The following is a 15,477-nucleotide window of genomic DNA, read 5'->3' as shown; positions in this document are numbered from 1 at the left end:
TCATCATTTTTTTATCCAGTTAGAATTCTCTAATGTTGAGCAAAGAAGATGCTAGGTGCCTCCCTTTTTCTAATATAACTTTCCGATTTCATATAAGGCATTATTTTGGCTAAAGGTAATCTCACATTTATTATATTTTCCTGGTGTTATATTAAGCCTAAGCTGTGGTTAAAGACTTTGTACATGCATTATATTCAAATTCAGTTTTCACAACATTCATAGAGTGTCCCTCTACTATGAATTCTCTAATTTGAACCATTACCATACTGATAATATTCAGTTTTTTCTCTTCAGAACAAATTATCTCATACTGTGAAAGTGATGAGTTGTTTGGTAGTATCTACCAAAGCCACCAAATATAGAAATGCCTCAGGACCCAGAAATTTCACTCCTATGTATATACACGAGGGAAATATATATATGTACATCTAAAGACGAATATATTCACAAAAGCATTACTTATTATGATCCTAAGCTGTAAACAAAGAAAAAGTCCACCAACAGATTGGATGTGTTGTGATATACTTATATAATGAATAATGAAATTCTATACAGAATAAAAATACATGAATTTCTGCCACATGCACTAATGATGAATTTTAGAGACATAATAATGAATGACCAGGGTGGCTACACGAAGTCAAATATGAAAAAATACATGATATATAATCCAATTTATATAAAAGTTAACAATAAGTAAAAATTATAATGTTAGAAATTAGAACGTTGGTTAACTCTGAGGAGGTAACAATGTTTATTCAATATTTGCAATGGGAAATACAATTCACACCTCCTTTCTTTTTAAAAGTTGTTTGTTCATAGTGTGGTTCACATACGAACTGTATATTACTGGTTCACAAGGTAGGTATTAAAATAAAAAATAAGCAACTTTAAATATGTGTAGCAACTTGACAGAGAAATTTTATATCTGATGAATCTAACAATAGAAAACTGGGGATTGTATTTTCAATGACTTTTGTCATTTAATTGTCTAGTAATTATTTTGTGTGTATGTTTTATAGGCTAGCAAGCAGTAAGTAAATATGTGATATAGTACCTTAAACTGTTGACTATTATTACACTTGCAAGCAACATCATATACTGGGTTTACTATGACTTTAAAAGTTTTTTACTAACAAAAGAGTCACATCCTTTACTATATTTCAATGGTTTCTACCTTGTGAGTTTTCTGATGGACAATGAGGTTTGACTTACAACTGAAGAACTTACCACATTCTTTACATTCATACAGTTTCTCTCCTATGTGAGTTTTCTGATGGCGAATGAGGTTTGATTTCCTACTAAAGGCTTTCCCACACTGAGGACATTGATTGGATTTCTCTCCTGTATGTATTCTCTGATGAACAGTGAGGATTGCCTTCTGGCGAAAGGACTTCCCACATTCACTACAACTATAGGGTTTCTCCCCTGTATGAATTCTTTGATGGAGAGTGAGGGTTGTCTTTTGGCAGAAGGACTTTCCACATTCATTACAAATATAGGGTTTCTCTCCTGTGTGAGTTCTTTGGTGTACAGTGAGGGTTGTCTTCTGGATAAATGCCTTCCCACATTCATTACATTGATATGGTTTCTCTCCTGTGTGAGTTCTCTGATGATCAATGAGGTATGACTTCTTTCTAAAAGCACTTCCACACTGAGTACAATCATAGGCTTTCTCCCCTGTATGTATTTTGTGATGCCTGGTGAGGGTTGCCTTCTGGCGGAAGGATTTCCCACAATCCATACAAATGTAGGGTTTCCCCTCTACATGTGTTTTCTCATGAAGAGTGAGAGCTGTCTTTTGACGGAAGGCTTTTCCGCATTGACTGCAAACATAAGGTTTCTCACCTGTGTGAATTCGCTGATGCTCAATGAGATATGACTTCCTTCTAAAGCTATTCCCACAATAAGAACAATGAAAGGGTTTCTCTTCTGTTTCAGATCTCTGATGTATAATAAAAATGGACTTCCTGCAGAGGAAATTCCCATATTTGCTATATGCATGGGCCTTCTTCTCCATAAGATTTTGTGGATGGACACTGGGATTTGACTTTTCAATGAAAGGCATTCCATCTTTATTGTATTTAAAGAGTCTTTCTTTTCTATGAGTTCCAGTATATGTAAATAACATTTCTTTCATAAGGAAGGAATTTTCACATTCATTATGTTCAAATGATTGCTCTGGAGTTTGAACCTTCTGATGTTTAATAAGCTCTTGTTTATTATTCAGACTCCTTTCTGTTCGTTTATAGAGATTTTCTGCAGTATGAGTTTTCTCATGCTTTGTACTGAGAAGTGATTTCTCCCATCCATTACTCTCACCAAACTTCTCTCTTACAGGGCTTATATTTCTAATGACTGATTCTGAAATATTTTTCAAAACCTTTCCATCAGGTTTATATTCATGTAGTGTTGTTTTTGAAATAATATAGTTCTTGCCTACAGCAAGTGTCTTCCCCAAAATATTATTTCTTTCCTTAATTGGTCTTTCATGGTTGCTGAATACAACTGATCTAAAATGCCTATCTTGGTATTGTTTAAACTTCATTAAAACATCTTCAGCTTTCCCATCTTCTTCTAGAAAAGAATAAAATAAACAACACCATAAATCTTGATATAAATGTTACGAATCAGATGTATATACAAACAATCTATTGTGGCACTATCTTTCTCACTATTGTGATCTACAGAAAGGCCCAAATAAATTACCTCTTGGTAGACAAAATGCATGAAACTTAAACACAAATCCTACTATACTGTTAAAATGAGGAATAATTGGCATAAGCAAAGAACACTCATATCTTTGACATATGGTAAATATAAGTTACATCAAGTAGGTCTAATTAATATAAGGACAAGTAAGCAAAAGATGGTGAAAAGTGGCATTATTCTTGGAATGTGCAGGTTTAGAGATGATGGAGTGAGCATTTCAAGAGTACTAACCAGTAAACAAGGAACACTGTTCAGGTGGAGATGAAAGTGTATATACTTATTTCCTCATGCATAAAAAGGTGTTATAAAGGTGTCATTTGCTATCTATAGCAAATAAACTTTATCAAGCACTCATTTCATTATTTTGAAAGAAACACTAATCTATATCTAGGCCCTAGCTCTCCATACAACTGATTTATTTTCTCTTGAAAGGGAAGAATTAGAAAAACATTTTAATTAGGAATTATAAAATAAAACAGAGGACAAAGCATACTTTCAAATGAACATAATCACTGATTGCTGCTATATCAGTGGGGGGATGGTCAATAACTAAATTCTCCTGACCATCAATTCTAATTGTCCCTCCTTTTAATTTGCTGAATTACTTTTTCAGTGTTAGAAAAAGATGGGTTCAAGTTTTCCTCCCAATGCAGTAACATGCCTTAAACTCTGCTATTCCCTATTTGGACTGTGAAAGACTGGATTCTTCAGTATATGTGTATAGCACTCATTGACCTTACCTATTATCCTATACTAGAGGTCCAGTGCACGAAATCGTGTGTGAGTCAGGTTCCTAGTCCTAGTCTGCAATCAGGGCCATGTCCGATGCCCTGCAACACCCCATGGCACCCCACAATGCTCGCCGCTGCCGCCCTGCGATGCTCGCTTTGCTCGCCTCTACTGCCCCAGGACGCTCCATGAAGCTCCCCGCCCCGCAACGGTCCTCGATGCTCCATGACACCCCGCAATGCTTGCCGCTGCGGCCCCGCGATGCTTATCACTGCTCACTGCTGGACACTCACCACCACTTGCCATCCATAGCCTGCCACCACTCAACAGTCCCCAGTCCCGCTCTGCTGTCACTCAGCCCAGTTCCTGTGGTTCCCCGTTGGACATCCAATGATGGGATGCACCTCATAGTGACCGGTCGTTTGGTTGTCATGGTCGTCACAGACACTGGCTTTTAAATTATAGACTAGTGGCCTGGTGCATGAAATTCGTGCACTGGGGGATGTCCCTCAGCATGGCCTGCACTCTCTCCTATCTGGGACCCTTGAAGGATGTCCTACTGCCGGATTACAGGGATCAGGCCTAAACCGGCAGTCGGACATCCCTCTCGCAATCCAGGACTGCTGGCTCCTAACCGCTCACCTGCTGCCTGCCTGATTGTGCCTAACCACTCTGCCTGCCTGCTCACCCCCAACTTCCCCCCACCATTGGCTTGCTCGCCCCCAAATTCCGCCCCCTTCCCGCCAGCCTGATTACCCCCAACTGCCCCCCTGCTGGCCTGCTTGCCCCTAACTGCACCCCTGCTGGCCTGCTCACTCCAAAATGCCCCACTGCTGTCCTGATCACACCATCTGACCCCCACTGTCAGCCTGCTCGCCCCCCACTGGCCTGATCACCCACAACTGCCGTCCCATCCTGGCCTGATCACCCACAAGTGCCCTCCCCTCTTGGCCTCTAACCACCTCTTACCTTAGCCCTGCCACCATGGCTTTGTCCAGAAGAATGTCTGGAAGGTCTCCTGGAAGGTCTTCCAGTTGAATTAGCATATTACTCTTTTATTAGTATAGATAGAGGCCTGGTTCATGGGTGGAGGCCGGCTGGTTTGCCCTGAAGGGTGTTCCAGATCAGGGTGGGGGTTCCCTTGGGATATGGGGCAGCCTGGGCGAGGGGCCTGTGGTGGTTTGCAGGCCAGCCATGCCCCCATAGGGTGAGGGTCCCTGCTTGGGGGGGGGGGTGGCCAGCCTGGGTGAGAGATGAGGACTGTTTTCAACTGGCCACACCCCCTTCAGGGTTGGGGTTCCTACTGGGGTGCCTGGCCAGCTTGAGTGAGGGGCTGATGGCTGTTTGCAGGCTGGCCACGCCTCCCAGCAGAGACTCTTACTCCATGGGGGCATGGCCAGCCTGGGTAAGGGGCTGAGGGCCATTTTCAGGCTGGCAACACCCCCTTCAGGATGGGGGGTCCTGCTGGGGTGCCTGGCCAGCCTGGGTGAGGGGCTGATGGCTGTTTGCAGGCTGGCCAAGACCCCCCAGTGTGGGCCCTCACCCCATGGGGGTGTGGCCAGCCTGGGTAAGAGGCTGAGGGCTGTTTTCAGGCTGGCCACGCTCCCTGGTGACCCAGGCTCCTAGCCACTCCTTTAGCAGTGGCCAGGGTGGGCGGGAAGCTTGTCTTCCTCCATCGCCGGGGGCAACCCAAGCCTCCTGCTCGCTCCAGCTCCATGGCCACTGCCATCTTTGTTGGGTTACTTTGCATACTCACTCTTGATTGGCTGGTGGGTGTAGCGGAGTGACAGTCAATTTGCATGTTTCTCTTTTATTAATGTAGATAATGAAGAGCTAATATGCTAATTAGACCAGACAGTGGAACGACCTTCCAGAACGACCAGTGGATGGGGCAGGCTGCAGGGCTGTGAGGCAGCAGGGCTGCGAGGGCCTACTCTTGCACAAATTTTGTATATCAGACCTCTAGTTTTTTTTATAAATTCTTGGCAAATTTTACTACTGTTATCTTACTACAACCCACATCTGGTGGAGCAATTTTAAAGATGGGTTTATCTTACCCATAATTTTCTACCTTATTTGCAATAGCCTTAAACTGAAAACAGCCCAATTATCTACGAAAAGGTAAATAGGCAATATTGTGTCCTATAATTATATAAGTTAATGCTACTCAGCAATAAAAAAAAGGGGGGTGGGGAGAAAACCTACTGATGACAAAAGGGATGAAGCTAAAACATTTTTCAGAGTGAAAGCTTTATGCAAAAGAATAAATATTGCACAATTCCACTTATGTGTAATCCTAGAACATGCAAAACTAATATGTATTGGTAACAGGAGTTACATTGCCTTCCTAATAACCTTAATCCCCTTCAGGAACATGCTACTACTCAACTTATCCAAGTCTTCACATATTCTTTCTATCCTTCAATGTCTAATTTGTCTGAAATTAGAATACAATTAGAGTCTGGACTACCCATTTCAAGAAACATTTCAACTGTCTCAATGAGGGAAAAAGGAGACATCTTAAACACTTTGAACAATAAAGAATTTAAGTAAAATATAAAGGACTACTAGTATATTTCGAGGATTAAAAATGGCAGTAGAGTAGGAGGATGCTGCACGGACATGCTCCCAGGAACAAGCTGGAATTACAGCTGAAATATGGAAAGGCTGCCTGAAAAATCAATGGAAAACTCACAGAAGAGAACCATCATACCCAAGGACTGAAGGTGGAGATTGCATAGAGACTAGTAGGAGGCACAGAGGTGTGAAAGGGCTGGCCAGGCACCCACAGATGGCAACTGAAGTCCCAGAGAGATATCTCAGCTGTGGGGGTAGGGGATTCCACTGAGAACTCTTGGATCTAATCCCTAAGCTGGGATCCCCAGCAGAGAGCACCAAACTGAGGAGGGTACCAACATACCATTTAGCTGTGAAAAGCAGTGGGGTGCTGTCTTCCAGGGAATGGCAGCTGAAAATTATGGCACCTTCTTAAAGGGACAATGCACAAAAATCCCCTGTGCTCTAGCAGAGGGAGGATGAAGTGGACTGGGGCTTTGAGAGCAGAACACAGGTCTGGGGACTTGGGGGGATAAAGCTCAGCATGCAGACACCCCAAGTTTCCTGGGCTGAGTGATCCCCTCACACAGTGGAGGATATCTTTCCCAGATAGACATTTGCCTTGCCTTGGGGGAAGACAGTCAACACAAGCTACTGGAAAACACCTTGCCCTGAATCCACTTAAGAGATTAAAAGTAACAATTAGCCTCTAGGCAGAAGCAACTGCCCCACCCTGTTGAAAAACTCTTGCCACACCTGACAACGATGATTGCCTGGGGGCAATTCAAGTCAGAATGCTATTGGTTTGTAGATAGAGGTGGTCTCTGGAGGCTTTGAGTCTTTGCCGGATCCAATTTGTAAGAAACAGACTTTAACACTGTCCTGCACTAGTGATTGAGAGGTATAGAGGATCTACCTAAAACATAGTCACAAACTCAAACAGACAACCAAAATAGGGGAACAAAGGAACAACCCCCAAATGAAATAACTAGCGAAATCTCCAGAAGCAGAGATAAGAAATCTATCTGAAACAGAGTTCAGAGTAATGATGGTAAAAATGCACATCAGCATGAAAAAAGATATAGGAACTATGAAAAAAGAACAGTCTGAGATAATGACATAACACAAATTAAAAAAAAAAAACACATTGGAAGGAATACACAGCAGATAAGGGGAAGCTGAGGATCAAATCAGTGAATTAGAAGACAGAGTTGAAAATATCACTCAATCAGCCCTAACCGGTGTGGCTCAGTGGATAAAGCGTCGGCCTGTGGACTGAAGGGTCCCAGGTTCGATTCCGGTCAGGGGCATGTACCTTGCTTGTGGGCACATCCCGAGTAGAGGGTGTGCAGGAGGCAGCTGATCGATGTTTCTCTCTCATCAATGTTTCTAACTCTCTATCCCTCTCCCTTCCTCTCTGTAAAAAGTCAATAAAATATATTTTTTTAAAAAAAGAAAAGAAAATATCACTCAATCAGAGAACCAAAAAGAAGAAAAAAGTAAAAAACAGGAGGACAGTTTTAATGGAGTTGGGGGACAATGTGAAATGTAACAATATTAGAATAGTTGGTGTCCCAGAAGAGGCAGAAAGGGAGAAAGGAATAGAGAAGGTGTTTGAAGAAATAATGGTAGAAAACTTCCCTAACCTGGTAAAGGAAAAAGTCACACAAGTTCAGGAGGCACAGAGAATCCCAAACAAGAAGAACCCACACAGACCCATGTCCAGTCACATCATAATTAAAATGCCAAAAATTAAGGACAAAAAGAATCTTAAAGGCAGCAAGAGAAAAAACAACATCCTGTTACCTACAAAGGAATTCCCATAACGCTGACACCTGATTTCTCATCAGAAACTCTACAGGCCAGAAGGGAATGGCATGAAATACTCAAGGTAATGGAAAGCAAGAATCTGAGACCAACATTACTATATCCATCAAGGCTATCATTCAAAACAGATGGTCAAATAAAGAGCTTCCCAGACAAAAAAAAGGCTAAAGGAGTTAATCACCACCAAGCGAGCATTACAAGAAATGCTAAAGCAGTGATGGCGAACCTATGACACGCGTGTCAGCACTGACACGCGTAGCCATTTCTGATGACACGTGGCTGCTGAGGTGGCCACATGCCGAGGATGAAACATTTGCTGCTCCTGAGGATGAAACATTTGCGAAATAATGTTTTTTTCTCAAAGTGACACACTACCCGAGTTATGCTCAGTTTTTTGGCGAAGTTTGACACACCAAGCTCAAAAGGTTGCCCATCACTGTGCTAAAGGGATTGCTGTAAGGGATTGCTGAGAAGAAACAGAGAGAAAAACCTAGCCATACAGAATTAAGATGACTATAAATAAGTACCTCTCAATAATAACCCTAAATGTATATGGATTAAATGCTCCAATCAAAAGGTGTAGCGTAGCTGAATGGATACAAAAACATGACCCAACAATATGCTGTCTACAAGAGACTCACCACAAAACAAAAGTCACACGCAGGATGAAAGTGAAGGGAAGGAAAAAAATTTTCCATGCAAATGGAAAAGAAATATAAAGCTGGAGTAGCAATACTCATATCCAACAAAATAGACTTTTTAAAAAATTTATTGATTAAGGTGTTACATGTGTCCTTATTGCACCATTATCCCCTAATCTCCCTGACTCATCCCCTCACCTGCCCTGTTGTCTGTGTCCATTGGACAAAATAGACTTTAAAAGCATCATGCTAAAAGAAATAACCCAGTTGGAGAAAGATAAATATCATATGATCTCACTCATTTGTGGAATATAATGAACAACATAAATTGATGAACAAAAGCAAAGCCAGAGGGGGGAAAATATACTAGAAGATAATAGAAGTAATCCTGTTATTTGCAGATTTTTAATATTTCCTACAACTTTTGTGATATCATACTACATTAGTACAGTTTGGGTAATATTATTATACTTAAAACCCTCTTATTCTTGAAATATTAATGTTTATTGCATGTAATATTATTATATGTAAGATCATTTTTCTTGAATAATTCGAGTTTATTGCATGTAACATTATCCTATTTAAAATAGTTTTTCTTGAAAAAAAAAAGACTATATTTCAAGTTAGAATTATCAGGGTTAGAGTTGATTGGATTCATTTTATTGGATTCATGAGCTCCAGGTCTCCTGATTGGTTCAATTCCACTTATTATATAGTTATCTCTTTCCAAAAATTATATTATTTCACTAATGATTCTATAATTTAATAAAGCAAATATTTTCATTTGAAAAAAAAGAAATATTTCAACAATCTGCTATTTCAACATGAACATTCTATGTAAAATGCTTAACTTGAAAATATTGTCTTCCCAACTGTAACCTATGCTCTCAAAAGTCATTATTTTATTATCCTCTTTGAAACCTCTGAGTATACATTAACACACTTGTTAAGTGAAGCAAAGGGATGATATCTTGGCATGAATGTCTAAAAAGAACTTACCATTAAATGATATCTGAATGGATGAGAAAGATGTTTTCCTTGCATGGTACCATAAATAATCAATCAGGTAACTCTGAATGTCTAGTCTTTGTTACAAGCTACAGTAAGGAAAAGCAAAAGGGAGGACCTTATTTTGAGGGACTTGTTAATCAGATGGGAGAAAGAAGCCTCAGATAAAACATACTAATAAAAGAGTAATATGCAAATTGACCACACCTCTGCTACACCCACAAGCCACACCCACCAGACAATCAGGAGCGAATATGCAAATAAACCCAACCAAGATGGCTGAGGCCCTGGAGAGCAGGAGGGAGGCTTGGGTTTCCCCGGTGATGGAGGAAGCCAAACTTTCCACCTGCCCTTGCCAGCCCAGGCCTCTGCTTAAGGCTACAAAGTTTCAATTATAGAAGGTAAATAAACCCCAACAGAAATGGCTGTGGCCACAGAGCAAGCAGGAGGCTTGGCTCCACTCCAGGCTACAAAGTTTCAATTATAGAAGATAAATAAATCCCAGATACCAGGGCCTCCACTTGGGTTGCCAGGGGCGTGGCCAGCCTGCAAACCACTACAGGCCCCTCGCCCAGGCTGCCCCACGCCCCAAGGGAACCCCCACCCTGATCCGGGACACCCTTCTTGGCAAACCAGCTGCCCCCCACCCATGCACCAGGCCTCTACCCTAATAAAAGAGTAATATGCAGATTGACCATCACTCCAACACACAAGATGGCTGCCCCCATGCGGTCAAAGATCCTGCCCCCATGTGGACACAAGATGGCCACCACAAGATGGCCAGCAAGGGAGGGCAGTTGGGGCGATCAGGTCAGCAGCAGAAGGCAGTTGGGAGGGACCAGGCCTGCAAGGGAGGGCAGTTGTGGGCAATCAGGCCAGCTGGGGAGAGTAGTTGGGAGGGACCAGGCCTGCAAGGGAGGGAAGTTGAGGGAAACCAGGCCTGCAGGGAAGGGCAGTTTGGGGGGACCCAGGTCTGCAGGGGAGAGCAGTTGGAGGGGACCAAGCCACCAGGGGTAGGCAGTTAGGGGTGACCAGGCCTGCAGGGAAGGGAAGTTAGGGGCAAACAGGCTGGCAGGGGAGCAGTTAGGCATCAATCAGGCTGGCTGGGGAGTGGTTAGGGGGTGATCAGGCTGTCAGGCAGAAGTGGTTAGGGGCAATCAGGAAGGCAGGCAGGCGAGCAGTTGGGAGCCAGCAGTCCTGGATTGTGAGGGGGATGTCCGACTGCCCATTTAGGCCCAGATCGGGCCTAAACAGGCAGTCGGACATCCCCCAAGGGGTCCCAGATTGGAGAGGGTGCAGGCTGGGCTGAGGGACACTCCCCACCCCCGTGCACGAATTTTGTGCAACGGGCCTCTAGTGTTGAATAATGTATCACATTAGACCATATCAGAGGATATGTCTATTTGTATGTTACATATAATCAGTAGAATGAATGTTGAGTGCAGAAAAAAAGGTACTGGCATGGTATGGAGTAGTCAAGGAACATTTCATGCAGGAAGTGAAACCTGATCTTTTAACTAAAGGATATGCAGCATTGTGTGGTAAAAAATATAACCTTGCCCAATGAGAGCCTTGACACTTGCCTTTGGCTTCTGGAAGGTAATCTCTAAGCCTATGGAATGTCATGCTTGACAGAAGTATTAGTTTGCTTGGGAGCCTGTTGGCTAGCCAGATAGTAACATTGTGATTTAGGGTGGGGTCTTTGAGCCACACCAACAGTGTGATTTAGGATGGGGGTTTTGGGTCACACAGTATCAGCTTGACCGCTCAAGGGGCTGAAAACTGAGATCAGCCATATGAATAATCAGTCAAGCCTATGCGATGGAGCCCCAATATAAACACTGGATTCGAGGCTTGGGTGAAGCCTCCCTGGTTGGTGATATTCTGTAATGCTGTCCATAAGTCCACAGAGAGAGGGCTACTAAATGGTCCATGTTGGTACTTTCTCAAATTCTGCCCCAGGTGCTTGGCTTGATTTTAATCTTTAGGCTTCCTCTGTAACAAACTATAACTGAATGTTACAGCTTTCAGGAAGTTCTGTGAGTCCTTCTAGCAAATTACTGATACTAAAGTAGTTCTGGGGACTTGTGAACTTGCAATTGGTGTCAGAAATGAGGGTGGTCTTATGTGTACTGTAGTATCCTCTAATTCTGTAGTTGGCTAACTGCAAGTATCCATATGGGCACAGAAAAGCTGTCACATAATGAAAGACCCAGTTGTAAAGAATAAAATCAATTGCATGGAGCATATCAGTCACAGAGAGAAATACACCTGGAATGACCAGATGGGATATTATTCTGTCAGCCCTTGAATAATAGAGATTTAAAATTTTTTTTTAATATATTTTATTGATTTTTTACAGAGAGGAAGGGAGAGGGAGAGAGAGGTAGAAACATCGATGAGAGAGAAACATCGATCAGCCGCCTCCTGCACGCCCCCCACTGGGGATGTGCCCGCAACCAAGGTACATGCCCTTGACCAGAATCGAACCTGGGACCCTTCAGTCCGCAGGCTGACGCTCTATCCACTGAGCCAAACCGGTCAGGGCGAGATTTAAAATTTTTTATGTGATATCATTTTAGTATATGCTGAAAGAACTGGGAGGAAATGATGGCAAATCCAAATATTAACTATAGCGGTCCATACCTGGAATAAAATAGCTTTCATTTTGGAAGATGTCAGTGGCAAATGAGAATATGAATCTGTAAAGGTATTTCATAGAGTAAAATAACATAACACAAATTGTGGAGAGATCATTAAGAAAAATATAATAGAGATGATGGAATCAACCTGCTACTATAAGGGGCTGATTATAGGAACAAAAGGATATAGAAAAAAATCAGAGTAAGGTAAAGAATGACTATTATTTCTGATATATCAATAAACAAAAGGATGAGACAACTGATTATTGTATTGTTGTAGGCAGATTAAAATATACCACTAGAGTTCAGGTGGGAGAAATGGGCTACAAAATGTCTATCTGAAAGACATTCACATAAAACAAGGGAATCACAACTTGAGATGGATAAAATTATTATAGCTTATGGGATCTTTATACTAACAAGAAATGAAGATGAAGAAAAACACTTCACACCAATGAGAGCCTATGGAAATAAAATCCATTTATTCAACAAATATTCATTTTCCCTGGCAATGCAAATAAAGGGAAGAAAAGCAACCAAGATGTGAATGGGCATTTAAGAAAACAGAATGATAATGAATTAGTATTATTCACACAAGGTGGGTAGATATTAGGAATCTGACCATTATGATATGACACATGGAAAAAAAGTGGCCTATGAAATCTGATGGCAGGTCATGGTGAGAACAAGATGTGGGGTTGAGTAAAGGAAGCAAGAATAAGGTATTGTATAGGGAAAGGAAGGAAAAATGAAAACTAAGAGGAAAATAAATATTAGATAATTATTTCCTTTTATCTTTATCTTTTGGATATATTTAAGAATGCCTATAAACAGGAGATTATAACAAAAGAAGAAATAATACTGAAATGTTAAAGAAACAGATGATAAGAAAGGCCTAAAACACCAAAGTGTGATTCATGAACTTTATACTACCTGAGACCCTTATGGGAGATCCACAAAGTCAAAACTATTTTTGCTAATAATAACAATACTTTTTTATATTAATTGTAATAACAATAACAATTGTCTTTTTAACTGTGATCTAATTTGCACTAATGGAGCAAAAGCAATAGTGAATGTCTTATTTGTACTCATGGAATTTTAACATATGGAGGTGAATAAATGATGACAAAGAGAGGCTAATGTCATTAAAGGAAAATTGTTATTATTTTCATTTCCTGCAGGGCCACATGAGGTCAGAAGACAGACAGCAGTGAGGGGAAAGTCTAGGCCAAAGTCATTATTGGGTCTTGCTTCTACAAAAAAGGCAACTTCAGATAGGCTAGTTTGAACACTGTTGGCAGGCTATGGACCATAGGATTGGTCTCTAGTTGACTAGTACCTGATCTTGGATAATTTAGGACAGGGGATATATTGGCTTGGTGTGTGAGAGTTAGATAAAGAAGGTAGTTGAGGGTATGGACTTGAGATTCATTGGTTTGTATATAAAAGGTGGGCTCACCAATAAGTTGCCTACTGTCTCTAGGAATTAGCTCTGGGAAGGGGCAGTCTCTCCCAACCATCAAGGCCCCCCAAAGATGTCAAAACGTTATAAAATATAGAAAATAAAAAACATGATTAATACAGTGGGTAAAATGTTAACACATTAGCATAAACCAAAGCACTGGCATCAAACAATAACAGTAATCACTCCATTTCTAACTGGCACATATAAGAAAAAACTTAAGACTGTTGACAGAGCAGAAATATATTATTTTTACTAGAGGCCCAGTGCACAAAATTTGTGCATTGGGGGGGTGTCCCTCAGCCCAGCCTGCACCCTCTCCAATCTGGGACCCCTTGAGGGATGTCCGACTGCCCATTTAGGCCCCAATGGGATCGGGCCTAAACGGGCAGTTGGACATCTGTCTCACAATCCAGGACTGCTGGCTCCAAACTTCCCTCCCCTGCAGGCCTGGTCCCTCCCAACAACCCTCCCCTGCAGGCCTGGGTCCCCCCAAATGCCCTCCCCTGCAGCCCTGGGTCCCCCCACAACTGCCCTCCCTTGCAGGCCTGGTCCCCTCAACTGCCCCCCCCTGCAGTGGAGGATAGGTCCCCCCAACTGCCCTCCCCTTTAGGCCTGGTCCCCCAACTACTATTCTCCCCTGCAGGCCTGCCCCCCCAACTGCCCTCCTCTGCCGGCCTGGTCACCCCTAACTGCCCTCCCTGCTTGCCTGATCGTCCACAACTGCCCTCACCTGCAGGCCTGGTCCCCCCAACTGCCCTCCCCTTCAGGCCTGGGTCCCTCCCAACTGCCCTCCCTTGCAGGCCTGGGTCCCCCCACAACTGCCCTTCTCTGCTGGCCTGGTCACCCCTAACTTCCCATAACTGCCCTCCCCTCAGGCCATCTAGTGGCGGCCATCTTGTGTCCACATGGGGGTGGCCATCTTGTGTCTTGGTGTGATGGTCAATTTGCATATTACTCTTTTATTAGATAGGATTATATCTTCACTGTTATTATATTTTCAATATTCAGTTTGATAATTAAAGAAGTATGCATAAAGCACTTCTGTTGTATACCAGAGTATAATATTTTTTGTGAGGAAGAGGGCTGGTGTAATTGCTGAGTGGAGAACTGAATAACTTTTTGCGGAACAACTTTTTTACTTGAAAGTACAATAGAATACTCAGAGTAGGTATTTCTTGAATAATGTGAGCCTATCAATTCAAAGAAAAGATCTGCCAACATTTGTTACCGATGATAAAATTCAAGTTTCAAAGGTCATTATATTGGAAAGCTCATATTCGCTATTGTGTCAGCTTCATATTGTTTAAAAGACATTTCTGATGAGATTTCAGATGATATTAACAAATAAGGGTTTTGTTTTAAAAAAAATGTTTTATATGGAAATGTGGCAAAATTTGGAAGATGACCAATGCATAATATTACCAAAAAAATGCCTGGGTAAAAAAAATCTATTTTAGTGGACCACTGGATTTTATGTAATAGTGGACAAAAAATCAGTATTATAATTTCAGATTCTATATTGCACTGTTTAGGAAATATAAATTAAGCTTGACTGTAGTATTAATGAAAAATATCCACAACAATCTTAAAAGGCTTTTAAAAACACTTATTTTTCAAACTATTAATAAGCATGAAGATTTTTTCTTCATATATTTCAATTAAAACAACAATTGAAACAGATTGCTTACAGAATCATTTTTTGAAAATTAGCGGTTTTTTATTAAGGATGACACTATAAATTTCAATTATGTAAAAATGCCACTTTTCTCATCATTTTTTCCCTTTTGAGGAACATTTATTTTTTTGTAAAAATAGGATTTTCTTGTTATCATATAATGAGTTTATTATTATTATATTGTTTTAAAATGAATCGATAAATGAATATTTAAAATGT

At 41.5% G+C, this 15,477-nt stretch overlaps 1 protein-coding gene across 2 annotated transcripts in view; it reads right to left on the bottom strand.

Annotated features, from left to right (window-relative positions):
- Positions 1 to 735: 735 nt before the first annotated feature.
- The window catches only part of ZNF382 (zinc finger protein 382), a 33,860-nt gene continuing 19,118 nt past the window's right edge, over positions 736 to 15,477 (bottom strand). For both annotated transcript variants that reach the window (XM_008140109.3, XM_054711247.1), the window contains one exon: positions 736 to 2,577. In XM_008140109.3, the coding sequence (XP_008138331.2) occupies positions 1,157 to 2,577 (1,421 nt within the window). In that variant the 3' untranslated portion in view covers positions 736 to 1,156. The remainder of the gene's footprint in view (positions 2,578 to 15,477) is intronic.

The sequence above is a fragment of the Eptesicus fuscus genome, chromosome 21 (genome assembly GCF_027574615.1).
Source record: "Eptesicus fuscus isolate TK198812 chromosome 21, DD_ASM_mEF_20220401, whole genome shotgun sequence".
Lineage (NCBI taxonomy): Eukaryota > Metazoa > Chordata > Mammalia > Chiroptera > Vespertilionidae > Eptesicus > Eptesicus fuscus.
Note: the sequence above shows the minus strand (reverse complement) of the source record. Positions and strands in the feature narration are given on the sequence as shown.